This window comes from Fusarium subglutinans (assembly GCF_013396075.1).
Source record: "Fusarium subglutinans strain NRRL 66333 chromosome Unknown NRRL66333_c0000001, whole genome shotgun sequence".
Lineage (NCBI taxonomy): Eukaryota > Fungi > Ascomycota > Sordariomycetes > Hypocreales > Nectriaceae > Fusarium > Fusarium subglutinans.
The window spans coordinates 954,795-980,895 of record NW_023502064.1 but is presented as its reverse complement, the minus strand read 5'-3'; the positions used below and the strand labels follow the sequence as shown (position 1 = coordinate 980,895).

The window sequence follows — 26,101 nt, the reverse complement described above, 5'->3', positions numbered from 1 at the left end:
ATATAGTATCTAGGTATACAAGCTCACCGCCTATGCAGTTGCCGCCGGTTGACAATCCAATATACACTCATGCCATTGCATATTAATAGTTATTCGAGCTTAGTCGGTGTAACACTAGCTTGCGGCAGAGTATTCTTTCGGGTCACAAAAATGCCTCAATGAGATGGAGTTAACAAAGGCTAGAATATTTACGTCTCTGAGACTGACATTATCTCTAGTCAAATCTCGCTACTAATCACTGACTCTGATTTCCAGACGCGATCAAATGTCACATGGATGCAGGCTCGGGGTGCGTCAAGCCGAAGTGGCATTCTCCTCGGCATCATCGACCTTCAGACTATAATCTAATCAAGTGTTTCCATATATGATAGTGATATGCCATCCTTGGCCAGAAATGACTGCTAGTATCTCACTCTTGATATCCAAATCCTCACTAGCTAGCCAGCTCCCAATCCGCTTCGGCCCAAGGCCTTCCATGCGTCTCTTTTGCCAATTCAGACATTGACATCCAAGTCGATAAGCCCCCTGCTACCTGCACTATATCATTCTGATTACCTATCCCATCATTAGAATGGTTGATCTTGCCCTCGCCCATCAAGAACCGTAGATACCGCTCTGGCGTAGGCGATGGCTTCGCCAGTACACTGGCCTTGTATTTTTCAAGCGGCACACTCGTCACTTGAACACGATCTGCCCCGTTCGCTTCCATGATCTCTGCTATCTCAGTCATGGACTTGCAGTCACCGCTGAAACACACCTCAGGTCGTATGGTACCGACTGGTTGACTTGCGAGTATGGCGATTGCCTTGCCAACGTCGTACATACTCGTGTACGAAGTCTTCTGCGCAGGGTCCCCTATAGCCTCATATCTGCCCCCTTTGGTATCGAAGCCAAACCACGGACCGATTGAGTCCTCAAGGAATAGGCCAGCATAGACGCGGCATATGCTTCTGTCGGAGATGAGCTCTGATGCAAGCTGGAAGGGCGCCTTCTTGGCGTCCCATTCTTCGTGTGGAAAGTCGTGCACATAATGATCGACACCAAACTCGGAAGGGAAATAGAGCTTCACGCTTGAACCAGGAATGCTGCGAAGAAGGCTTTCCTTGAAGTGATGACCACTGGGGCCTACACTGTATTTAAGGACGAGCTGCGTCAGCTCTTGTCACAGTCAAACTGAAGTAGACTCACGTGTTGATAAGGACATCGACCCCAGCCAGTGCCTCTTGCAAGTTCTCCTCGGTATATAGACGTAGTGATGCGCCGTGTTTCACGAGATTCTCGGCCTTGGGTGAATGGGAGCGTGCTAGGACTATGATGTCATGGAACCTATCGCGAAATGGCTGTTGGAGAAACCCCTCAGCAACTTTGGTGCCGAGATTACCAGTCGCGCCGGCGATTGCTACAGTTGGAAGAAGAGGCATTTTTAAAAGATTCACGGGTTGTATATGGTATGAAGGTCAATAAGTGAGATGCAAGTAAATGCTTTGTTGGTGCTGAGATCTCCCTTGGGGGTAATATTAAGACTCTACCTTAATGTTGGGATATGATGTAAGCTTACTTGATGCTTAAGTTGACTGTTGACCAATAGAGCAATACATTATCTGCTATTTCATCTGGATTTTAATCCCTTAACAGCTCTGTTTCTGCACGGTAAAAAAAAATACATTAATACATTAATATGATTGCGTTCAACCCTATCCATATAAGCAGGGCTATCTTGTTACTTAGGCACTGTAGGTTAGGTATCTAGGTCAAATAATTAAGGATCCTACTAATGCATGGATGGACACCAGTTCAGCCAATGCTATATGCTTTCTATGACATCCCACATTAAGACGACAGTGAGAAAGGAAATCGAACAAGTCAACATTCATATCCTGTACCAGCTTAAACTGTGACAGGAGTGGTGATTGAGATTGTGCGCAGGCGGATTATAAATTGTATAAAACAACAACCTTAGTCTCCAAACTCCAAATCATGTTCTTTCCAGTATCGATGCCACGATTTGTGAGCTTCAGTCAATCTTACAAGTTCCATTTTGGTCTTATCGTACTGCATTTCGAGAAGATGACGCGGGTAGGCGCGCGTTGTCTTGGTTATGCCATGTTCACAATCTTCCAGGTGAACATAAAAAGCTTAGTACAACATATATATATATGGACTGGAGATTCAGGTATCCTGATGAAAAGAGCGGAAACCACAGAAAATGGGTTCTTTTGATGATTTTGACAAGTTATTCTCCTGCTACCTTCAGCGCAATAGGCCAACGTGATGGTAACATGAGTCCTTGGCTACAAATTTATGTTAGACGATGGGAGACGCCAAATGAAACGATACTTTATTACGTTGATGAACAATATCTAATATCATCACTGGGAAATTCTCCTCAACGTGCATTCGTGGCCATCTCTGCTGTATCAGACACATATCACTTTCACGCATCAGGGGTCCTAGACACCGTCACAAGGAGAAGCTGGTTCAACATCTGCGATCAGTGTATACTGCAGCAGTGTCAAGTTTAGCGGTCTCACAAATCGTAGCCGCGTGTAGTGAACTGCACGGAGCAGCTCTTTGCCACCCTCACGATTGCGCCCGGTCCAATGGGCTATGAAGTGACCCTGATAAAGCAGGCAGAGTTGGTGATGGGAACTCTTATGGAGGATAAGTATGGAAATTAAACGTCGCCTTCTAATGACTAGCCGGATGCATCGGCAAATGGCTGATTCGAGTATATTCCAGCTATCATGTCGTCTTGATAGAGAGCGCGGCTCGCGGCTGAGCTCCTATACTGCTAACAGGGAGCTATGACCAGCAGTCCAACACAACAAGTACATTAGCGCAATGTATTACAATATCCAATCAACAGATGCAACGTCTAGTTAGTTTGTAACGATGGTGTTACCCCTCAAAGGCTGAATCACTAAACCGCCAACGGCGCCAAGGCCATCCACGAGGCGTGACACGCGATAGTTCACGAGTCAGACAGGGATATGTCCGCTAGAGGCCTAGGAGGCCAAGCGTGGGAACTACCGACGAAACGTAGAATGCGGAGAAGATGAACGGACTGAACGGAGGATCTTGGTTGACAGGTTCTGCCCAGTAAAGTCAGTTGACGCGCTGTGTCAGCTCGGTGCGCGGTTATCTCGTGGTGGGGTCGCTATCAAACGATTCCTTGTTCGGGCTTGTCTTTACGTAGGAGATTCTGGGATCCGTATCAGCTCAATCTGGGGAAATGGCAAATGACTCGATGCTTATCATGTGGAGATGCTGCCTTGTTATCAGATATAAGTGAGGATGAGTCGGTTTGTTATCGCTCGAGTTGCGGTCTTTCGAGGCTCGTATTTGGACAAGATGAATAGCCGCGATCGCGCTCTTCTCACATGCAGAGACGGCGGAATCTAGCCGCGTCGATACGTGCGATCAGCGGTATCATGACCGAAATGTCAAGCCACTAATGCTCGTGTACCCCAGATGGACTAACCCGTTGAGGACAGAGATAAGTAGGACCTAGATCGTGGAGGACGCCGAGTCTAGGCCCCTCACGGCCCGTTTCCTGTTTCTCATTTCTCGTCTGCTTTTTTAAAAAGATAATAATGTCCACTTTCCCCTGATCATAATTGACGCGACAACACAGCAAAGGTACACACAGTACCACGCCATACCTAATCACAACACTTGACTGTGTATTTGTTAATTGTCTCTTCCATCTGTAATTGCTGTCCGTCCATCATGGAGTCTGCCACCAAAAGCGGCGACGCCGATCAGGCCCTCGCCCGTCTGGGCTACAAGGCTGAGCTCCCTCGAAACCTCAGCATGCTGAGCGTCCTCGGCCTGTCGTTCGCCATCATGGCCGTCCCCTTCGGTCTCTCGACGACAATGTACATCACCTTGACCAACGGCCAAGCTGTCACCGTTCTCTGGGGCTGGGTCCTCGTGTCGCTCATCTCCATGTGCATCGCCGCCTCTCTCGCCGAGATCTGCGCCGTGTTCCCAACGGCCGGCGGCGTGTATTACTGGAGCGCCATGCTCAGCACACCTCGTTACGCTCCCATCGTCAGCTTCGTCGATGGCTGGCTCACGCTCGTGGGAAACTGGACCGTTACACTGTCGATCAATTTTTCTGGTGCGCAGCTTATTCTCAGCGCCATCACCATCTTCAATGAGGATTTTGTCGCGAATACATGGCAGACGGTCTTGTGCTTCTGGGCTGTGATGCTTGTCTGTGCTTTGGTCAACGCCTTTGGTTCGCGGTACTTGGACCTTATCAACAAGGTCTGCATTTACTGGACCGGTGCGAGTGTCATCATCATTATCGTCACGTTGCTTGTTATGGCGCCTTCGCGTCGCTCTGCTGAGTTCGTCTTTACCCACTATGATGCTTCTGCAAGTGGCTGGCCTTCAGGCTGGTCGTTCTTCGTGGGACTGCTGCAAGGTACGTATGCCAAGCCTTTTCAATTAAACGGTCGCTAACCATCTCCAACCAATAGGTGCTTATGTCTTGACTGGCTACGGCATGGTCGCTGCCATGTGTGAAGAGGTCCAGAACCCTGAACGTGAGGTCCCCAAGGCCATCGTCCTCTCCGTCGCTGCCGCCGGTGTCACCGGAATTATTTACCTTATCCCCATTCTCTTCGTCCTTCCCGATGTCAAGATGCTTCTCTCCGTCGCCAACTCCCAGCCTATCGGTACCCTGTTCAAGGTTGTTACCGGTTCCGCGGCTGGTGGCTTCGGTCTCCTCTTCCTCATCCTTGGCATTCTCATGTTTGCAGGCATTGGTGCCCTCACTGCTGCGTCTCGCTGCACATATGCTTTCGCCAGAGATGGTGCCATCCCCGGATACAAGCTCTGGAGCAAGGTTAATACCCGTTTCGACATGCCTGTCAATGCTCTCATCCTCTCTACTGTCGTTGACTGCATCCTTGGGTGCATCTACTTTGGCTCTTCTGCTGCTTTCAACTCTTTCACTGGTGTCGCTACCATCTGTCTCTCTTCCTCTTATGGTGTCCCTGTCGCTGTCAACCTGGTGCGAGGCCGAAAAATCGTCAAGCACTCTCCTTACCCTCTGGGCAAGTTTGGCCCTCTCATCAATGGCATTTGCGTCGTCTGGATTGTCTTCTCCATCGTCATCTTTTGCATGCCCGTTTCTCTCCCTGTCGAGCCCGCTACCATGAACTACGCTTCTGCCGTGTTTGCTGGCTTTGCCGCTATTGCCATCGTTTGGTATGCTGCTTATGCCCGAAAGAACTTTACTGGACCTCCAGTCCACGACGACGGTTCCTTCGAGCCTGGCGTGCAGGTCCTTAAGGGCCAGGAAGGTAGTGCGCCCGTACATGAAGGGGCGAGTGATGTTCCAGACAAGGATTCTAATTAATTTCTACAGATACCACCAAGACCCCTGTATCATAGTTGTTAGCATATATGTAGCAATGCATTCTTGGCTTTTTACTACTCCGGTCGCCGCTGTTCATCTCCGTTGGCTGTCGATTGATGAACTTGTACCAGTATGCGCTATGACAGGCTGACCGCCATCCATCTTTACGTACGACGACTTGTATCGAAGACGAACAAGCCTCAAACCCAATCTTCCCCCACGTGGATGTCAACATCAGGCCATGGCGCAACTCATCACAGCTCTGACTCTGATCCACCATTAGAGTCATAGTCATTGGAGGGGCTAACTTCCCCAACTGGTACCGCCATTGGGGTACCTGATAGAAGATACTGACAGTCCCTGGGCAGAGATTTACAAGAATGACCCAAGTTGGGGAATTTCGGTGATTTTAGTACATTAAATACAATTTTAAATGTCTTTATCCGGTTCTTAATAGATCTTATAGAGGTAATCCAATAATGCTAATCCACGCCATTGCTTCTGCAACCTAGAACCGGCGTGAATCATCACAGCGCCTCTCCGATGATCGCCAACAATGGAAGTGTACTTAAACCACAGATACACGAGATGAAAACGCAATCCATCTTTCCCTATCCCATCAATTACATTTGCAGACCATGCCTCAAAAGCAAGCCTTTCTCCAGGCTCTCACAGCCGATGAGCACAACCAAACCAGCTTTCTTCAAAAGTTTGTACAAGCGGCATCCCCAAATCCACCTGGGGACACGATCAAAGCAACAACAGTCATCGGAGAATATTTATCCAGTAAGAACATCCCTTACGAACTCGTCGACGTTAACGGGGACGGCAAAGTCAATGTAATTAGCGACTTTCAAGGCGGACAACGCCCTGGCCCGCGCGTAGTGCTGAATGGCCATGTCGATGTTTTCCCCGTCGGTGACGGTAGTGGCTGGTCTCGAGATCCTTGGTCGGGCGATATGGTCGATGGAAGACTCCATGGGCGCGGAGTCGTAGACATGAAGTCTGGGACTGCTTCGCTCATCGTTGCATATGCCTTTTTGTACGAGCGTCGCCACCTTCTCTCGGGGAGTGTTGCCCTTTGCGCTGTCGCGGACGAAGAGACAGGTGGGAAATGGGGGACCAAATATCTCATTGAGCAAGACAAGCACAGATGGGGTGGTGATCTCATGCTGTGTGCTGAGCCAGGTGGTCTCGAGACCATCAGATTCGCAGAAAAGGGAACGCTGCGATTGACATGTGCTGTCAAGACCAAAGGCGCGCTGGGGCCATATCTTCATCTCAGTAAGGGCGCTATCCGCACAGCCAGCGCTTTCATAAATGAGATCATAAAGTCGGCGGAATCAATACCTGTCGATCTACCTGTCGAAATGGAGAGGCATCTGGAAAAGCCAGAGGTCCAGCGAGCTATCGACCAAGCAATGGGTCCTGGAACTACAACAATTATTGCTCGACCGACCGTCAACGTTGGCACAATCAGGGGCGGTCTTAAAGTCAACATGATCCCAGAAACATGTGTCTTCGAGCTGGATGTTCGTATGCCAGTTGGGACGCGGGAAGACACAGTTCTGGAGCTGATTGACACCATCATCCCGCAGTACGAGCCCGCGAGTATTGAGATCAAGAAGCAGGCTGCTGCGAGTAACCCTTTCAGTTACTCGGTCATCGATCATCCCATCGTTGGTCATCTCAAGGACAACGCCAAGAGCCTGCGACCAGATGCTGATGCTCCTATTCCCATCCCCTCGATGGGCGCATCAGATTGTAAACATTACCGGTATGCTGACATCCCAGCTTACATCTTCGGCTGCAGCCCAGCAACAAGTGAGTCCTTCCTACTAAAGAACCCTGAGTACTTTATTGATGTCTCCCCAGTGGCGTCTGTGGACGAATCAGCGTCAATTGCAGAGTTTCACCACGTCACAAAGGTACATGCGTTGGCTGTCTGGGATTATTTACATCATGTATAAGATCTAAACTATGACACCCATGTGTTATCTACAGTCAAGACTTAGGGCTGAAGTTTTATATTCACTTGGTATAACTGAGATCAAAGAGTGTCCGGAAGATGCTATTCGCGGTTTGGGAATTGAGTTTATCCATCGATATAGAACTCAAGAGTATACTGCCACGAGAGTTGTAAGATAATTCAACCAGTTTAATAACATGGAACGAACCTGGCACAAGTGTCTATCTTCTGGCTTGGCAGGGTGGATCAAAGGCTCCAGCCCCCATGGCTCTTGACCCTCCCTCGATGTATACACAGTAGGCAGCCAATTCTCAAACTCTTTTAGACATTACAAAGACTATCTTGGTTAAACAGCTCGTCTAATGACTCAATTGACTAAAAAGATCGTATTTCCTTTCCTCATGTCGACCTGATACATCCTCCGATTGCTCTCCAGAATCCAACTCATCTATCTCGTTCGATCAACATTCTCGTGACGGTCACCCAACATCATCACGCTGACTATCACTCATCATGTCTGAAAAAAAGATCCTCATTCTTGGAAACGGAATGGTTGCAAAGCCATGCGTTGATTACTTGCTCCGGAATAAGAACAATGTTCTCACAATTGGTCAGTGTCTCTTCCCTTACCCTTATATGCCTGAAGGTTTTGACGAGCTGACTTTCTGGGCGATGCCTAGCCTGTTGTACTCTTTGTTCTGCCCAGAATGTGGCAGCTGGAAGACCTTCCGCTAACGCAATCGCCCGTGACGTCGCTTCGCCGGACCTTGATCAATGCATCGCAGAACATGGTCTCGTCATTTCTCTCGTACCGTTTGTCCACCATGCGGCCATCGTTCGATCGGCTATCAAGGGCAAGACAAACGTTGTTACCACAAGTTACGTATCTCCTGCCATTCGTGAACTCGAGGACAAAGCCAAGGCGGCTGGTATCACTGTGTTGAACGAAGTCGGTGTCGATCCTGGTGTGTGGACCACCTATACGCTATCAAAACTATCGGCGAGGTCCACGAAAAGGGTGGAAAGGTATGATGCAAGCTCCCTTGTCCCTGTTATTCTGACTGGTCTAGATTCTTGAGTTCTACTCGTATTGTGGCGGCCTTCCGGCACCCGAGGCATCTGACAACCCTTTGCGTTTCAAGGTACCTACGCCAACTTACTGCAACCGACCTCGCTTGCAAGCCTCTAACCTCTCAGCTTTCTTGGTCCCCCCGTGGCGCCTTGATTGCGTAGCCAAACTCTGCCACTTTTCTTCAAGAAGGAAACGTGGTGGAGATTTCCAACAAAGATCTCATGAGCAAGGCAGTTCCATACCACGTTCTTGATGGATACTCATTCCTTGCATATCCCAATCGAGATTCTGTGCCATTTCGTCAAGCTTATGGAATCCCCGAAGCTCGCACCGTCATCCAGAGCTCACTGAGATACGATGGCAACCCTGCTCTGGTGAAGGCTCTGATTGACCTAGGCTAGCTTGACGCAGGCTGCAAAGCCTGGCTGAAGAAGGGTATCACATGGTCGCACATTCAGAAGAAGCTTACGGGCGCAGATTCTGCCGCTGAAGCTGATCAAGGTAGATGAGATTTGCAGTTTCCGCTCCGCCGAGGAACGACGTAACATCTTGGCCGGCCTCAAGTGGATGGGTCTATTCTCGGACGGAGTCGCTGCGGTCCGCGATTCTCCCCTCGACACTCTCTCCGATCAATTGGACAAGCTATGCAGCTTCCAGGTCGGTGAGCGAGATCTGGTAATGCTCCAACACAAGTTCGTTGTCCAGTGGGAAGATGGGACTAAAGTGAGTATTGATCGACTGTTCCCGGAAAAGAATAGAGGTAGCTAATATGATCTGTAACAGAATACAATCACGTCTACCCTCGAACTCTTCGGGGAGCCTGGCGGCTACTCAGCTATGGCCAAGTCTGTCGGTTTGACCTGCGGTATTGCCTCCCAGCTTCTTCTCGACGAGGAGCCAGCCTGGTGTGATTGCTCCATACTCCCGCGAGATCTGCGACACCATCCGAGTCAGAGTCGAAGCTGAGGGCATCAACCTTGTGGAGCATACTCTCTAGACATGGGAAATCGGTTATGAAATGTGCAGGCGATTTCGATGTTATGTAGTACTAGAATAACAATAGATAAGCCTTGGCAACAGAAGGTATGAGGTCGTTGAACTGAAGAGATCAAAAAGAGTCACGGCCAAAAAATGTGGTTCCGCCCGGGATCGAACCGGGGACCTTCTCGGTGTTAACGAGATGCCATAACCAACTAGACCACGGAACCGAGCTAATTGGATATGAGAGTAGGCAGAGTAGTAGCTCATACGCAGCATTGGAAGACACGAATTGAGTTGGTCAAAACACTGGACTTTGGTGCTACCCTGAACTCAATCAGAAAATATTGGCAAATAAACATCAGATGCGATGAAGCCCTGTCGACTATTACTAACATCAATTCAAGTTTAGATAATGCGGAAGTCTATTCTCGCCATATAAGGAATACTCAAATCGCTATACTAACGTTGGTCTCGTGCCCAATCCCTACAATCCATTAGCCTCGTCTCCGTCCACCGCATTATGCACATGATGATTGTTGTTATGGTTCTGCTGCGAAGGGCTATTCCTCGACGCGAGCAGCGACTCGAGTAGAGAGCCAATCTCTGGGTATATCTGTTCAATGTTCGCCAATCCCTCCGGCCCCAGCTGCACCATCACGCTGAACATGTTGGCGAACCGGGCTGCTTCTGTTCCGCGCGTCACCGCCGCTTGGAGATCTCTTATGTCGGCTTCTATGCCGCTCGAGTTCTTCTCCGCTATGTCGAGTTCCTCGGCCGCTCGTTTTAGCTCGTCGTGTTTAGCATTGATGGCTGATTCTTGGGTTTTTATCTCTTCGCTTTTGGCGGCTCGGCGACTCTCATAGCTTCGTATTGCTTGTGCGATTTCGGGTGGTAAAGACATGTTATTTTCTTGGAGTGCATGGAGTTGTGGTGCAAGGGCGTCCTCGGCGACGGATTCTTCGACAAGTCGTCGCAGCCTGTCTTGCGACTCTGCTATATCATCTTGGATCGCTTGCACGCCCATTTGGGCGGCGCGAAGTTTGCTCATGGCTTCTTGGGACCTGGACCTATGAGGAAATATTTCCTGTCGAGCAATGGCAAGCGAGGAGCGTATCGTCCGGACGTGTGCGTCAATTGCTGCGACGAAGACATTGGTCGCAGGTTTTAACGCCTCCTGGAGATTAATCGGTTCGAGAGAACGAGTAGCATTGGCCTATCAATGTATCAGCATAAGAACTCATCGCATATTGGCCAAACAGACAGTTGTATTTGGGCCAAAAGATGTGGCCATTTGGAACGTAGCCATCGGAGAGCTGAACATCATGAGGCTCTGCGCAGCTGACAGGCGCGAACCTTCTGGCGAACTATGACGGACACGCTTCTCAATCGGCGTGGGTATTGTTGTGGTCGGTCGTTTCAAATGCTTGATGTTGCGAGGTACAGGGGGAGATGGAGGAAACTCTGAGGCCACGGTAATAGACGAGGCCATGTGCTCTTCGCTCTCCTCTGAAGAAGTATCTTGACGCGATCGCGATGGGTCAATTGGTGAGTCTGGAGCGCTATAGTTTGCGGTTCTTCGCCGTCGTCCGGATCGTCGCTCGGCCGTGCCAACATCATCACCAGTGTCGTCTTGGGCATCAGGCGATTGAGGCATTGTTCGAACGAATCGCTTCTTTGCAGCGTGGACATCCTGCGCCATCAATTTTCCAGCATAAGAAGGTTTGCGATCGCGCGCAAGGGACTTCCGAAGCTCTGTTTGAAGATCTTGCAGCGTATCGCCTGGATTTCTGGCAACATGGTCTGCGACAAGGGCGAGGTCCTCTAGCAGATTGATGGCCCACATCTTGGGAGGTGCTTCGGGAACGATGTCCCATGGCCAGACACCCATAGCTTTGTATATTCGACGAGCTGCGCGAGCTCCGCGTGTTTGTAAGTATGTACCGTGGGGTTCGGGGATGCGAATGGTATCGATGTTATCGAGGGCGCCGTCGACATCAACGATGGGCGACTGCGCGTTTGGCGGCCGCGTCGAAGGCATCGCGCCTGAGGCGAGGCGAGGGAGAGGAAGCGCGCACGACTACAGCATACAATTAAATGGAACGAAACTGATATCATGTACTGTGATGATGCGATAAGATAGTGATGCTCCCAACCGCGGGCAAAAAGCCGGGTCTGGCGCCGTGATTGAACTGGTGATGATCCCCCAGCCACATCATGGAGCGTCGGGTCCAGGTCTGGTGAGTCGACCCGATCTCATGTAAAATCACGTGATATGACAGCTCTTTTCCCCATCCCCGCAGTCATGAACTCATGATGCCATATTATGGTCAATGCCGAAGCTGTAATGATTTGATTTTAAGTGAGAATCTCCCAGATATTATTGAGGAGTGTTTTGGTCATGTTACATAACGAGTTTGTCTTGTTTTGGTGATTTTCAATTGATCATCAAACTTGGACTGGCCGCGTTCTTAGCGAGGACTAGCACTGTGTTACAAAAGCAAACATCATCCGATTCTTTGTCGAGGCTTGACAAGGACATGAAATCCCAGCATGTTACAGTCAAAAATCGATTTAACAGTGCTTGAGTCACAAGGGTTCATTCTGTGGAGATACACTTATGTCACCTTGAAAGATCGCCCGGTTAGAGATTCGTATAGTAAGCATGATTGTTTGTGCAATTTGGACGATTCATCAATTTAAGGATCACCAATGTAGGCGCTGCGTTTGATAGCCTTATACTCTGTTTTAGAAGTAGAACGGGTTAGTTTCAGTCTTTGAGAGACATATGGGTCAATATCATGAGAGGATATCTGTAGATTCGAATAATGGCAAAGGATAAATCAGCCCATGATCGATTTCAAGGGCATATATCCACTCGATGGGTTTCGAAATACGACGCCTTTTTCTTGCTTTGGCATTTGATATTATCTTTAGAGCTATATATCAGCCGTTGTGAGGGACTCAGGTACGTAATCATGCGAAGAATGTATCATTCGTATCATATCTATTTCGGAGCTAAGTATTCAGAGGCCAGCCTCAACTCGCCGCACTATCTAGAGCATACCTGAGGCGATCCTTATTTCATCCTGTTGTAGTAAGCACCGAGAGCCTTGTCGACCACAGCCTTAACCTTGGAAGCATCCAACTTCTCCTCTCGGTTGAAAGTGTACAGTCCGTTGACCTCCTGCTCAATATCCGCCCTACATATCATTAGTCTCATATCAACACAGGATTCAAGCCACACTTACAATTGAGTATAGACGAAAGCACAACAGTGCCCTCCCAAAACAACACCATTGACAAGGCGCTCAATTCTCTCTACCAGGTCATCAGCGTTGGTGGCAGTAGTGTAACCCCAGTCGAGGCTGTCGCCATCTTCCTTCTTGGCTGGTGCAATGTTGACACCTCCGAATTCAGTATTCATGACTGGAGCACCAGGCTTATGCTTAGAGCCTTCGTCAACACCGGGAATTGCAGGTAGGAAGACGCCTCGACCAGCCTTCGGGCCAATGATGCCCTCAAGAGTGGAGCAGGTCTTTTCGATCTCAGGGCCATCGCTATAGTCATGGAATGTGGTTAGGTCAGTTAGGACATGCTGCCATCCGCAATTGTCATTGATACTTCGTGTATCATCAAGGCCCCTAGAACTGTTAGCATTAGTCTGAAATTGAAGCCGATATACTGACTTGGTGAGATAGTAGAGTTGACGAATGTGGTTACGCTGATCAACGTTATCCTCAAGGTTAGGATAAGCCCAGCTTTCATTCACAGGAGTCCATGTCACGACTGATGGGCGGTTGATAACCAGCTTGACAGCTTCAGTCCACTCCGCGTTGAATCGATCAACATACTCGGCACTGAACGCATAAGCATTCGCAATCTCACCCCAGACGAGGAAACCAAGCTTATCAGCCCAGTAGTAGAAGAGGGGATCTTCAACCTTCTGGTGCTTCCTGCAACCGTTGAGACCCATCTTCTTGGCAAGCTCAATATCTAGCTTGAGGCTCTCGGGGCTAGGAGGAGTCATGAAGGTCTCAGGCCAGTAGCCCTGGTCTAAGCAGAGAGCCTGGAAGTAGGGCTTGTCGTTGAGTCGCCAGGTACCGTCTCCTGTTGTCCAGTTGATATTTCTCATGCCGGTGGTTGTCTTGACTTCGTCAATGACATTCTCGGCATCATCATACAGGCGGATAACGAGGTCATAGAGTTGGGGATGCTCAGGAGACCAGAGTGCAACACCATCGCGCCAAGCAAAGTCGTTGTCCAGAGGGGCACTCTCGGTAACAGACTTGGGTAGTTTGGATCTCTGCTCTTCAGACAGACGCATGTTCAGCTTAACGCCAACAGAGCTCGTCTCTCGGGGCAGAGCCTTCTTGTCTGATTTAGAGATAGGAATACCAGCAAAAATGGATTCAAGCTCGACAGAATAGCCCTTTCCAATTCTTCGTCCCTTGACAGCGATGGTGCTTCGAAGCTGGCCAGAGTGGATATCATTGGACTTGATAACAGTGCCATAAGAGCTATCAGCAATACGAGCACTAGGAACAACCTCTAGCCAAACAGACTGCCAGATACCACCAGAAGGAGTGTAGAAGATAGTCTCTGGCTTGGCAGCCCAGTATTGTTTGCCTCGAAGTTGTGTAAGATCATAAGCCGAATCATAGACGCGCAAAGTGACTCGGTGAGTTGTAGCATCCTTAGCAGCATCCACGGCATCAGTGATGTCAATTTCGAAGGGAACGTGTCCACCACGATGACCACCGACATATTCTCCATTGACCCAAACAGTAGCTTCATAATCAACAGCACCAAATCTCAAGACCAGCTTATGACCCTTCTCCTTCTCCTGCGCTGATCGCAAGTCTGAGATGGCACGCTCATACCACATAACCTCATGAACTCCACGATCATTGATACCAGAAGCAGGAGATTGGAATACATAGGGAACATTGATTTTGGTTTTTGAGTTGGTAGTCTGTGTAGATGAAGCAAAGACGTTGTTCTGAATGAGAGAATGGGCGTCACCCATGATCTTCTGTACCACGCTGTCGTTCTGACCAGTTTCTTTGCGATCAGCGGAGGTGTTCACATTGACCTTCTCTGGAAGGCCTTTACGCTGCCAATTCTCGTTGAGGCCGGAATCGCCATCATCGAAGAGGAAATCCCATTGCCCGTTGAGGGACTCCCAACGAAGTGGGTTACGCTCGAAATCGGGACGGGGGTACGTCATCTTTAGCGGAGTGTGATAAGGCTTAGACGCGGTTTTGCAGTATAATACGTCAACAAAAGGTTCAATTGCAACAGAAAAGTCAAGTGCAAGAATTTGACTGTGAAGATGAATGGAAATGACAACTTTGGTGTTTTCACCACGCGACGATCACTTGTTAAGAGGGATTCTGCTGATGAGGGGCATTTACCTCTCGTAATCAGCAGTGGGTCTGTCTTCACCAAGTCAGAAGCCTCAGATGCGCATGTGAAGCTTTGTGATTGAGTGAGAAAAGTTGGAGATCATCTCCACATCAAATGAAATGTCTTGCGTGGATTCTTTTAAAGTGGTTCAGCTCTTCTTTGCCATTCTTTTTCTTGGAAATTTAAGGGTCTAGCGGTTCAATTGAGGTCTTAGCTGACGTTCCCTTATCTCTAGTTAGTGCAAGATGAACAGTTAATGGACTGACTGTCGACTGAGGTGAGTGAGTGAGTGAATTCTGATAGACTGTTTAACCTAATAATTATTAAAATTACCCTATGAAAAGAGATGCAGGCCGTTTCCTGCTGGTGTCTATTGAAGGACTGTGGTATCACTATACGCTGAATTGCATTTTAAACACTCGCCATCGTATCTGTTCTGTTCTGTTCTCTCCTCCTCAACCCTTGAGAATACTAGTTCCCTCCTTAACAGTTGATGAACCCCCTGAAGAGACACTAACTCTTCGGATCGTCTTCCAGGCATTGAGACTCTTCTCGGTAAAGCCACCAGTTGACTCAATGAGGGAGTTGCGGCCGAAATTCAAAGTGCCGATGCTAGGAGATGGGCTGGGGTTGGTGGCCTCGATCTTGGTCTGGACACCCATTTGCTGCCCATCAAAGATGCCCTTCTTGGTTGAGCCGCTGCCACTGCTGCCGAGACGCTTTTCGCCGGGTGCTGCGGTTTGACGGCGGCGCCAGAGCCAGAACATTACGGCGCCGACGATAAGAAGAACAACAATGATGGCAACACCAATTCCAATGCCCGCCTTTGCACCTGTTGAAAGCCCTCCCTTTGAGCCTTCTTTGTCACTGTCAGAACTTCCACTTCCACTTCCACTGCCAGAGCCACTACCGCTTCCACTGCTTCCACCACTGCTACCACCATTGCCTCCATCGTCATCTGGGGATGTCATATAATCCTTAGGGTTGCCCTCAGTATACTCGATACCTCCAGTACTGGGTTTCCTCTCCTTCTTGTCGTGATCTCCAACACAAGTGTACTTTCCCTCAACAATGCTCTTGATATTAGCATCAAACCAACTGCAGTCCATAGACTCATCACCAGAGACCTTGAAATCTCCCGTCACCTTCTTCAAGTTGAAGAACTCGACGTTTGTGAACGGTCCCTTGATCGCAATTGTGCCAGCGGACTTGAGAGCGTTGGCTGTAATATTGGTGAGTTTGTCGTTGCTGCTGATGTCTAGTTCATCCACGTATGTAACTCTCGGCAAAGCAAAGGTCGTCAGAGAAGGGTTGTCCTCCACAATGATAGCACCATTCATCTCCTTGATCAAAGGAATAGTAAGATCCTCAAATGAATTAGACTCAAAGGTCAGTGAACCATTGACCGTACGTAGGGATGAAAACTCAATCTTGTCAAGTCCGCTGAAGTCTGAGGTCGCAGTAGTAGTGCTGTTTCCGATGGACGACAGCCAAGGGAGCAGCACGGTAGCATCATTGCCGTTAGCGGTGATAGCCATAGTTGCAGCTGACTCGAGGGCTGCGAGATAAATAGTCTGCAGCGCACCATTCTGGTTGAACTGCAGGTTTCCTTTAACACCCTTCAGCTTTGCAAATGAGACCGTCTCCAGAGCATTGTTGCCCTTGACGATAAGACCCTTGTTGGCGTAGGTAAGAGCTGGAACATCCAGCTCCTTCATATCGCTGTTCGAGTCGATTGAGAAGTCTCCATTGACGGTATACACTCCGTTCAACTGCAACTCCTCCACATCCGTATCGTAGACTCTCGCCATACCTCCCACCGTGATATCAGTCTTGTGCTCAAGTGAGAGCTTGGCAAAAGCTTCCGTGATAACATAATCCTTGCCAACTTCTTCCAACGCGTCGAATACCAAGTCGAACTCCTCAACCGTGTGGTCCTTCCCGGTTCCTGTGTTCCATATCGTAAGGGCTCCTTCAATTGTCTTCAAACTCGATGCCGTGACAACCGTCTTCTTCGAATCGTGGTGGGGATAGATGACAAGGTCGCCGGTAAGTGAACTGATATCGCCGAGATCTACCGTAGCCTTGTCGGATGGCCAGGAAGAGGGATCCTTATCAAAGAGGACCGACAAAGAGCCATCGACATCTTTGCAGGATTGAACTCCATCTTGGTCGTCGGGTGCAGCGATAATGGTGTAATTGCCGGAAATGTCGCATTCTAGCGCGTTCAATCGCGTGTTAATGGCTGTTCATCTCAGGGGCTGTCTTCATCTGCTTACCAGCTGCTGCGAAATGACCTGAAAGGAGGAATGACAGCGCCAAAAAGGCGATGCGACTTGTCGGAGCCATTTTGGACTCTTTGCCCTCCATCTACGACTTCATTCAGAACGTGACCAAGACCAGCGAAAGAATAGCTGAGATCCAGCTGAAGAAGCTAGGGGTGGCCCTTCATTTTATTCATCTCGCCTAGAGGAGCTGTTGGCTTCCCTACCCCTGGTCGTTTAAATTACCACCGGCGTCCGCCAAGAGAAATTGGTTTTTGGGCTAGCACACGCCACGAGGACACTAAAAGGGGCACATTTCCGGTGGAAGCATCACCGGACTCTTTCCACGAGCGTTTGTTTGGGTATGATCCCGTTGCTCGAGCCCTTGAGTCCATGGCTTATTTCACGGGTGGCTTTGGACGATGCGCGGGAACTGTTATCTTGGCAAGTGAATGAGCCAAGTTTCATGAAACAATACGAGCTCTTTGCTTGTTCTGGCGAGTGGAGAGCTGTATTAAGCATAGCATAAGGTTATATCGGTCAGCCCGTGTTTATGCAAATCGTGAATCCTGGTCGATAATCATGAACATTGTCAATGCATCCATGCACAAACGAAGAACAATCCATATTTAGACGATTGGCTTTGATCCGTGCAAACGATCAGAGGCGTTTGACATCTGATTCAGGGTCCAATTGCACCGCTTGCGTTACATCAATGATGTATCATGAGAGAGATCGCGGAATTTACCGTGTTTATGCTTCAGGATAAATATTCTCGGCCGAGTCTCAGTGGCGGTTAACCGAGATCAATTTTCGCTAGATTGAGAGACGTATTGAACTCAAATTGACCATATCAGCCTAGTCAATTTGCACAATGGGCCAGAGGCGCTGAAAGAATTGTTCGGTGCGAAGCTATTTAATTGTGATAAGACAATCAATTTTATATATCAAGCCGAGCCGTGTGACGAGGTCAAAGCACGTCGCGAATATAAAGCGCTCGGACAGAATCACAGGCAAGAGAACAGGAAATGATTTAATCGAATAATTTTTCGTATTTTGTAATCTCGCTGTCACATTATCACATCGTTAATAAAGACATTTCAGGTAGATTAGAACCCTAACGAAGCACCGCCAGTTCCAGCACCGCCATATATACAGAGGTCCCTACTAAAAGTTTTATCCTACGCTAAAATCACTAGTGCTATTAAAAGTAGATTAGTACTTCTAAATAAGTTAATTTCCTACTAAATAATCCCTGCCTTCCTTATACTTATTTCCTCTTTTTAGCTTAATAATTTTTTCTATATAATAAAGTATCCGTTTAATCTACACTTAGATCTTCTCCTGTAGTATTACTAACTAAGCTGCCTCTTACCTGCAAATAGCTTTATATTTACTTTAAGGCATGCCTTTTTTTATTATTTCCCTTTTTAAATATAGCTAGGTAGCTTTAATAGCGTTTAAATCAGGGCTATTTTTACACTAAAGAAGTTACTATATACTAGTAAGGTTAAAGACTTGCTGCTATATATAGTAGCTATATGCTAGTACCTTATCTTTCTAAATAACTATATTAGGCCTTTTTTCTTTATATAACTATATATAAAAAAGTAATTTTAAAATAAGAATCTTCTTTTAATATTACTACTAGTTAATACCTCCCTTTCTTTCCTTTCTTATAAGTTTTCTGTTCTTTTTATTTTACTTTTAAGTAGGCTTCTTGCCTAGTAAATTCCTTAAACTAACTCTTTTTATTGCTATTATTAGTTCTTATTCCTCCTTCTTCTTTAGCTTAAGCTTATAGTTAAGCTCCTTAAGAATAAGTATAGAATCTACCTTTTCCTTCTTAATCTCTAGAACCTAGTAATAATAAGGACTTTTTTTATTATAGGAAAAGAAGCCCTAGAATATAAACTTTATTACCCCTTTTTACTATACTTAAATATAGCTCTATATAAACTGCTTATTTAATCTTTACTATATATAATAACCTCCTTATTAATATAAAAAAACTATAGCAGTTTTATTTAACTAAATTACTAACTTCTAGTCCTTTAGGGTCTAGTTATAGTAAGTAATATACTAAGTAAATCTCTTAGCTTTTATTAACTTTATTAGGCCTAGTTTCCTTATTAGCTTTATCTTTTAAAACCCTAAAGAAACTAGTATCTAATAGATAGATATTATAGAGATTTCTATCCTTATAGTACTAAGCTTAGTAATAAGATTAGTATAGGTTTTTTTCTATTTAAAGTAATTACATTATACCTTACTAATAATAAGCTTTTTTATTTCTTTTATTACCTTTATTAACTGCCTTAATTAAGGTTTATCTCTAAGATATTTATCTTTTAAAATTATTAATCTAAGATTAGGGTTAAACCTATTATTAATTATATAAGTATATATTTAGTTAACCTAATAGATTAAAAGTCCTAATATTTTAGTAACCTTAGTAAAAGACTTACTGCTATACAGGGCCTTAAAAGATATAATAAAAGCCCTTATTATAATATCTGTATTTAGGGTTATAATTAGAGGACCTACAAGATCGTTAAAAAGCTTAAGAAATCAGTTAATAGCTTACAGAGAGGTTATAGAAGGTTTATAGGTAAGGAAAATATATACTGCCTTTTTTATTGCTTTTTCTAACCTCCTAGGGTCCCCTGTTACGAACAGGGGGGCAGGACAAAACTTTTAGTAGGGACCTCCGTACCTGCTGTTTTATTTGGCATGGTCGACGCAATCCGTTTGACTAGATTCATTGGTCAGTAAAGATCCTCGAAATAGGTGACAATATTGTGGCTCACATTTATCCCAACTCATCGGCTCTTTCAAATCCTTCTGGGCATCCTTCCAGACATGTGCACACCAAGAAGTGACCAACAGATCATACACCTTCTCTTCAATCCTGGCCTTGATAGCAAGCCTTAGAAGCTCTTGAATATTACCAGTCTCATCACGCTGGAGTTTCGTCTCAATGGCAATCACCTATCCCTTCTCGTCTTTCCATGTAGTGGTATTGTTCTTCCCTTAATTCAGCCGATCCTTTAGAGAGGAGTCTGCTTTAAGTACATAGACTGGAACGATCTTCACTTGGCCACCTTCGCATACCGTGTGGCAGCCATTAAGGCATCGGTGCATGATCATGTTAGGATAAGTACGCTTCCGGCTTGTCTGTCCCAGGATGGTGATTTGTTTGTATGATTCTATCGATATGCCGTGCCTGAAGTCGTAGATATGATCAACAGTATGTTTTAGCTTTTGTTCAGAGTCGCCATTCGTCATGCGGTATCGTAGTTTCTCAATGGCATAGATTTTCCGAGTAGCGTCATACGGTGCATTGCTAAGTTGATAGAGTATTCGATTGGGCGCGTATAGGGAATAGATCTTTGTGCCATCAATAACAAGAGTCGGAAAGTCTTCTGTGGCTTGTGATTGATTTTGTTGTTGAGACTCAGATTGGGATAGAGTGATATCGTATGAGGGAGGAAGCTCTGTTGGCGCTGAAGTGGAATACTCTACCACTTGATCAGCTTTGCCAAGGTCTTTCTCGTCTGTCATCTTGTATATCGCTGGTAAATGAGAATCAAGATTTGAGATACTGCAAAGATGCTAGAAAGATGGATTTGAGCTGGAAGAGGAAATCTTCTTTTTTGAAATTTGATGAATTTTCTCAGGTTGTGAGGTTGAATTTCTCCCACCTCGAGGACTGGGGCGTCAACCACTAAATCACTAGCAAGGCGCAGTGTTCACATGACGTTGCCATAACAGGTTCGATGTAGCGCTGTGTTGCATGATTGGAAGTTGCTGGCTTGGCGAATCCTTCGATCGCCAAGCAAGGCGCTTTAAGACCCTGAAAATTGCTTTAGGGTACGTGATATATGGATTCATGATTGGGCCAAAACCAAGTACTCATTGAAGTTTGGAGAGGTTGTAAACAAGAAAATCAATACACCCAAGGTATACTATAGGATGATCAAAACAGAATAAACCTCAGATTTGATGCTTCTTGGAACCTATACCATCGTCTATGATAACAACGTCTAGTCTACGCCATTAGATCACCGATATTTCCTTGTCATGCAGGAGGTTTGACCGAAACATTTGATGGGCTTCTATATCTCCATCGAGCTTCTAGTATCGGTAAGTGCCTATATACGACTGATTAGCTTCAATTGGCTGCTAGAAATTGCGTGACTCACTATCTATAGTCAACCAGAGGGCGTAGTCATAGGCTGACTCACATTCGGAGTTAAGCCCCGAACTCTGTGTTCTCTCGGATCCGAGCCCCGAACTTTTACTATTAAGCTCAAGACTTCCAAACTTTCGAAAACGAACACAAGTCCTATGTTCAACGTCTACAACCATGAGTGAACAACCGGTTGGCCCAATTACCCCCTCGGGCACCGCGTCCGCACCCTCTCGTAGGTCCCTTGACGGACGCTACACTTCCCTTATCCCATTGGAACCATCTCACGCCGATCCAAGTTGGAAGCATCTTGGCGGCGAGGAAAACGGTCATCTTTGGACATATATGTTCGGAGGACCATACCTTGATCAGCAACAATGGAGAGAAACTGTTGAAGGATTCAGCAAGAGTGAGGATCCGCTCTTCTATACTGTTCTCTCTGGGCCACGGGATGACCCCAAGTCTGAACCTGTTGGGCAAATGTCTTATCTCAACATCGTTCCAGACCATAGAAGGATTGAAATTGGGAGTATTATCTTTGGGTCTCAGTTGAAGCAGACACGTGCTGCCACTGAAGCCTTTTATCTGATTATCAAGCACGCCTTTGAGGATCTTGGTTATCTCAGGGTCGAGTGGAAAGCCAATCATCTCAACAAACCTAGTCTCGCAGCTGCTGAGAGATTAGGCTTTGTTTTTGAGGGTATCTTCAGGTAATTATCATTGTTTCCATCTCTCGAGAACCACTGCTGACATGTTGGTATAGAAAGCATATGATTCTCAAAGGAAGGCGTCGAGACACAGCTTGGCTCAGCATTACTGATGAGGAGTGGCCTCTTGTTAAGAAGGCTTTTGAGGCTTGGCTCAGCGAAGATAACTTTGATACAAACGGAAAGCAGATCAAGTCTTTGAAGGATATTAGACAAGGCTTGACAAAGGATTAGAGTAAGTAGGCACTTGCTTGACCAACGAAGCCGTGCTGAAATTACTGGAGGGGAAGAATTCGGAATGTAATGATGACAGAATTATGAATCTCCGGTATACTGCCTGAACTGATAAGAGTGTTATTTTGAGTTGGATAGAAACCGCCACTGATGCTTACAGCACGCGCCTTACACGAATTATGAATCTCATCTAGAGTTTGCCTTTTGCCGGGTTCAAGACTATGTAACCTTAAGGCTGAATTACATCATAGAATATCGGCACGCAGATTCTATGACCGAGGCCTCATCTGAGACCATTAAATTTGCTCTTACGTGTTTATAAATTCTCATACGTTGTACTCATCATTTATAGTCGAAGCCGATTCGACTTAGTCATGCTATTGAACTCATGACCTTACCTATAGCTCAGCACATCGATACGGATGTATGAAGATCAACTTGGAAATTGGCAAATCAGTACCACGGAAGAGTGGTGGAATTATCTACGTCAGTCCAGCGTCTAGGCCTAGTTGAGTTTGCCGGTCGCTCTGTTTTGCGTAGCTCGATTGCTGTATGGATTGCCGTGCCGCGAACCTTAAAGTGGAATAATTCCAAATACCAGTATCCTCGTGATTACTATTCACTAACTAGTTTCACCTTGATTGCCACGTAAGTCTGAGCTTTGACGCTGTTGATAGCGACACATACATACGTGCTCGGACATCAGCGACATGAGCCGTTCGTACGATTGAAACTTTTTCGTGGAGTGCTCTTATTCAGTCCTATCAAGGGAATCTTTACCCGTAATGAAGAGTCTAGAACATTTGTGCGACGTTGGGCGAATAATATGCGAGTCTATTTCAGCCTTGCCGGAAAGGCGTTTGGCATTACAACCTATCATCATGTCCCAACCCCGCAATGATGAGAAGCCATTCAATTTAGCAAGGAATGAATTGCCTCAAGTGTGAGAGATGTGGCTTTGTGACTTCGTGTAGCCCGAGGCTGGCTGCATCTCAGGTGCCACATCAGATCAGGGGTCTCAAATGTAGGTGATGATGGCGTTCTTGGTGACCAAAACTCGGATCGATATTCAATCTTCAGGAGCAGTTCATACTTAGGCGGTCTGCAACTCTTGAAAACCTGTTTGAAGAGATGAGTTAACACTGGAATATCACCGCAATCAACTGCCGAGGCTCTGGACAAAAAACCAAGGAACACCAGGTGATCTAAGACAAACGGGCGGCATTATCCGTTTAGACTAGACCACAACCAGACAAGAGCCATTCCGTATTCAATCACAACGATTCCGGAATAACGCGACAAAGTTTTTCCTCTGCCCATTCTTGGATTCTTCGCGTCGCTCCCTGTCGATCTCCACACGTCAACTCCACACTAACATGGAGGACAGCAGCTCGAATACAGTTCAATATCGCTCGGCCTGCGCTGAGTGTCATCGCAGGAAGCAAAAGGTATGTCGTGGCCCTTCAGAGATGACATGCAGACCCTTGTGGGGACCTGTCGGCCGCCCCGCGGGGCCTATGAAGACACTGTACTCACTGCCAGCAGTGCAATCGAGAATGGCCTTGCAACCATTGCCAGAAACGCAAGGTCGCAGATAAATGCCGCTTCATTCAGGCGACTACTGCGAGCTCGCCGTCTGACGGACTCACGCCAAATAGTGACAAGAAGCGCTCCCGCAGTCGTGAGGATGACGTTGAACCCGACGAATCCGAGCCTGATGAGGATGACGACGACGTTGGGCTGGGAGCAATGGGCTATGCCGCTGGCCCTCTCTTTGAGTCACTCACTATCGATGCAAAGGTGAGTAGATTATCTTGATACAGACGAAAAATGCAGTCTCGGTCGAATTATGTACTAAAATTCATCTCAGAAGGACAAGAAGCCTTTGGGCGAATTGACTTGGATCCATCCAAGTAACTGTTCCCAACTCAAGCATGCCCTCGATGTCTTGCCTGGCCGCCCTCAAATGGGTAAATAGTGACCCAAATCCACCGAAATTTCGAGAAATTGTTGACTGACGATCTGCCAGACGCTCTTGTTCAGAGCTTTTTCAACAACATGAACTATCACTACTACATTATCTATCCGCCTACTTTCCTCCAGGAATATCAACAATGGTGGGAGCGAAGGAACCGTAATCAGTCACTCTCACTTCAATGGACTATCCTGCTCGTCATGGTCTGCGCGTGTGCTACGCAGCATCTAGATGTTGAGATAAAGCCTATTGTTGAGGTCGAGCTCTCAGAGCCTGCAGAGAAGCTCACAGTAGAATACCACAAGGCCGCTACGGAACTCGGAAGAGTGATTCCGGTCGGTCACTGCCATCTGCTGAATATCCAATGGATGCTTCACTCAATCTACTGGTACAAGTCGGAAGCAAAGTTCGTGGAGGCTTGGCATGTTATTGGTGCTGCTGTTCGAGAGGCACATGAATTAGGTGGGTACGTTCGATGTCCTGCGATATCAGTGATCTAATTATTGCCCCAGGTCTTCATCGAACTGCCATTGCCGAGGGGTTATCAGAATTTCAACGTGAGATGCGCCGGAGAGTATGGTGTATCTTGGATTGTTGGGATTGGTAAGTGAGACCACCAAAGTCCAAGTACATGATATGCTGACTCCTTTCAGGCAATTTGCTTCTGGCTTAGGTCGTCCAACGATCATTGACCACAGTGATATCAACGTGGAGCCACCGAGTCTCACACTCGAGGACTTTTCTCCTTCACCACTTCTGCATATGAAACTTCAGTCAGAGCTGGTCACGCAACTCGCGCAGCGATGGGGTGCTCCCAAGAACATCACTTCAGCAAGCGATATCCAAGAGTATAAGTCCATGCTAGAGGACTGGATCCGACGCTTCCCTGCAGTGTACGATGTTGACAACCCTGACACGTCGAAGGATTACAAGTTTCCGTGGATTGTCTACCACCGGTTCTATATCCATACGATGGCATATCTTATGATTCTCAACCCTATGCGAGCGTTCATGGCCCAAGTTTATACGAAAAACTCACCTGCGGATCTACTAGCAGTCCGAGAAGATGCTGTCCTCTATTCCCTCAAGAATTTGGACACAACTACTCGGTGGGCTGACCATGCTTCTCATCGAGACGCAAGATTTCACTTTATTATCTTCTCGCTCTTCGATACCGCCGCTGTTCTTTCCACCGCTGTTATCAAAGACCAGGACGACACAATCCCCAGAAAAGATGAGATCGTCGATTCAGTGGATACCGCGATCAGATTGTTAAAGCGTCTTAAGGCTCTATCGAAGACGGCAAAGACATCTCATGATATTCTCGTTAAGATGGTTCAGAAGATGCCTAGACGATCGCCACCGCCACGTGAGACTTTGAATCGTAAGAAACAACGAGTCGCTCCAGTTTCTCCAGCGAATACCAGTCATGATGTTGTTATCAAGCCTGAGGATGGATATCAACCGGAGCATGTGTCACAGGAAAGCTCACCAAGCTATTACGCTAGTTCTGAAGGCGCCCCTTCTGGATCAACGCCGCAGAGCACTCACTCTTCTTATGATAACCATGAGAACACTGGTTATGTCATGAACAACCAAGTCCCCGCCGAAGGGTATGCGAAACCCCAAGTTGCTTACAATATGGGTGTCGCGCCCGGCCACATGCCACCTCAGCAAGTCCCATCACCAAGCGCCGGTATCGATGGCATTGTCCAAGGAGGTCTTTATGGCATGCCACACGCTGATCATACTGGTGGTGGCATGGTTCCTCCAACATACGTCAATTATCATCCCCAGGATCTCAATATCGATTATGGTCTAGGCAACATCACCGACGTCGACCTCGGGGACTTCTCGCAGCTCTGGGACTGGAGGAGTCTCAACTTGGATTTTATTCAGAGCTCAACATAGCGCGTTTTCTTTTCACTTC

At 47.0% G+C, this 26,101-nt stretch overlaps 9 protein-coding genes across 9 annotated transcripts; 4 read left to right on the top strand and 5 right to left on the bottom strand.

Moving 5' to 3' along the window:
- Positions 1–294: 294 nt before the first annotated feature.
- On the bottom strand, positions 295–1,421 carry FSUBG_309 (isoflavone reductase family; the record flags this gene model as incomplete). The annotated part of the gene is made up of 3 exons (XM_036680933.1): positions 295–344; positions 556–1,130; positions 1,189–1,421. 3 exons carry the CDS (start codon positions 1,419–1,421, stop codon positions 295–297), a joined length of 858 nt encoding a protein of 285 aa, XP_036544447.1.
- A 2,308-nt stretch (positions 1,422–3,729) lies between these two features.
- On the top strand, positions 3,730–5,371 carry FSUBG_308 (GABA permease; the record flags this gene model as incomplete). Its single annotated transcript, XM_036680922.1, has 2 exons — positions 3,730–4,432; positions 4,488–5,371. 2 exons carry the CDS (start codon positions 3,730–3,732, stop codon positions 5,369–5,371), a joined length of 1,587 nt encoding a protein of 528 aa, XP_036544446.1.
- A 638-nt stretch (positions 5,372–6,009) lies between these two features.
- FSUBG_307 (Saccharopine dehydrogenase) lies at positions 6,010–9,378 on the top strand (the record flags this gene model as incomplete). The annotated part of the gene is made up of 5 exons (XM_036680911.1): positions 6,010–7,299; positions 8,047–8,305; positions 8,599–8,786; positions 8,914–9,135; positions 9,196–9,378. 5 exons carry the CDS (start codon positions 6,010–6,012, stop codon positions 9,376–9,378), a joined length of 2,142 nt encoding a protein of 713 aa, XP_036544445.1.
- A 499-nt stretch (positions 9,379–9,877) lies between these two features.
- Positions 9,878–11,431, bottom strand: FSUBG_306 (uncharacterized protein; the record flags this gene model as incomplete). Its single annotated transcript, XM_036680900.1, has 2 exons — positions 9,878–10,606; positions 10,655–11,431. The coding sequence occupies 2 exons, from the start codon at positions 11,429–11,431 to the stop codon at positions 9,878–9,880; spliced, it is 1,506 nt and encodes a 501-aa protein (XP_036544444.1).
- Positions 11,432–12,469: 1,038 nt separating this feature from the next.
- FSUBG_305 (glycoside hydrolase family 2) lies at positions 12,470–14,620 on the bottom strand (the record flags this gene model as incomplete). The annotated part of the gene is made up of 3 exons (XM_036680889.1): positions 12,470–12,593; positions 12,642–13,034; positions 13,080–14,620. The coding sequence occupies 3 exons, from the start codon at positions 14,618–14,620 to the stop codon at positions 12,470–12,472; spliced, it is 2,058 nt and encodes a 685-aa protein (XP_036544443.1).
- A 634-nt stretch (positions 14,621–15,254) lies between these two features.
- Positions 15,255–17,148, bottom strand: FSUBG_304 (sporulation-specific Sps2p; the record flags this gene model as incomplete). Its single annotated transcript, XM_036680878.1, has 2 exons — positions 15,255–17,017; positions 17,079–17,148. The coding sequence occupies 2 exons, from the start codon at positions 17,146–17,148 to the stop codon at positions 15,255–15,257; spliced, it is 1,833 nt and encodes a 610-aa protein (XP_036544442.1).
- A 2,469-nt stretch (positions 17,149–19,617) lies between these two features.
- On the bottom strand, positions 19,618–20,627 carry FSUBG_303 (uncharacterized protein; the record flags this gene model as incomplete). Its single annotated transcript, XM_036680867.1, has 4 exons — positions 19,618–19,625; positions 19,780–19,818; positions 19,874–20,027; positions 20,178–20,627. The coding sequence occupies 4 exons, from the start codon at positions 20,625–20,627 to the stop codon at positions 19,618–19,620; spliced, it is 651 nt and encodes a 216-aa protein (XP_036544441.1).
- Positions 20,628–21,432: 805 nt separating this feature from the next.
- On the top strand, positions 21,433–22,196 carry FSUBG_302 (GNAT family acetyltransferase; the record flags this gene model as incomplete). The annotated part of the gene is made up of 2 exons (XM_036680857.1): positions 21,433–21,965; positions 22,019–22,196. The coding sequence occupies 2 exons, from the start codon at positions 21,433–21,435 to the stop codon at positions 22,194–22,196; spliced, it is 711 nt and encodes a 236-aa protein (XP_036544440.1).
- Positions 22,197–23,572: 1,376 nt separating this feature from the next.
- On the top strand, positions 23,573–26,082 carry FSUBG_301 (transcriptional regulatory; the record flags this gene model as incomplete). The annotated part of the gene is made up of 6 exons (XM_036680846.1): positions 23,573–23,644; positions 23,775–23,996; positions 24,067–24,166; positions 24,226–24,633; positions 24,684–24,774; positions 24,825–26,082. The coding sequence occupies 6 exons, from the start codon at positions 23,573–23,575 to the stop codon at positions 26,080–26,082; spliced, it is 2,151 nt and encodes a 716-aa protein (XP_036544439.1).
- Between the last annotated feature and the right edge of the window lie 19 nt (positions 26,083–26,101).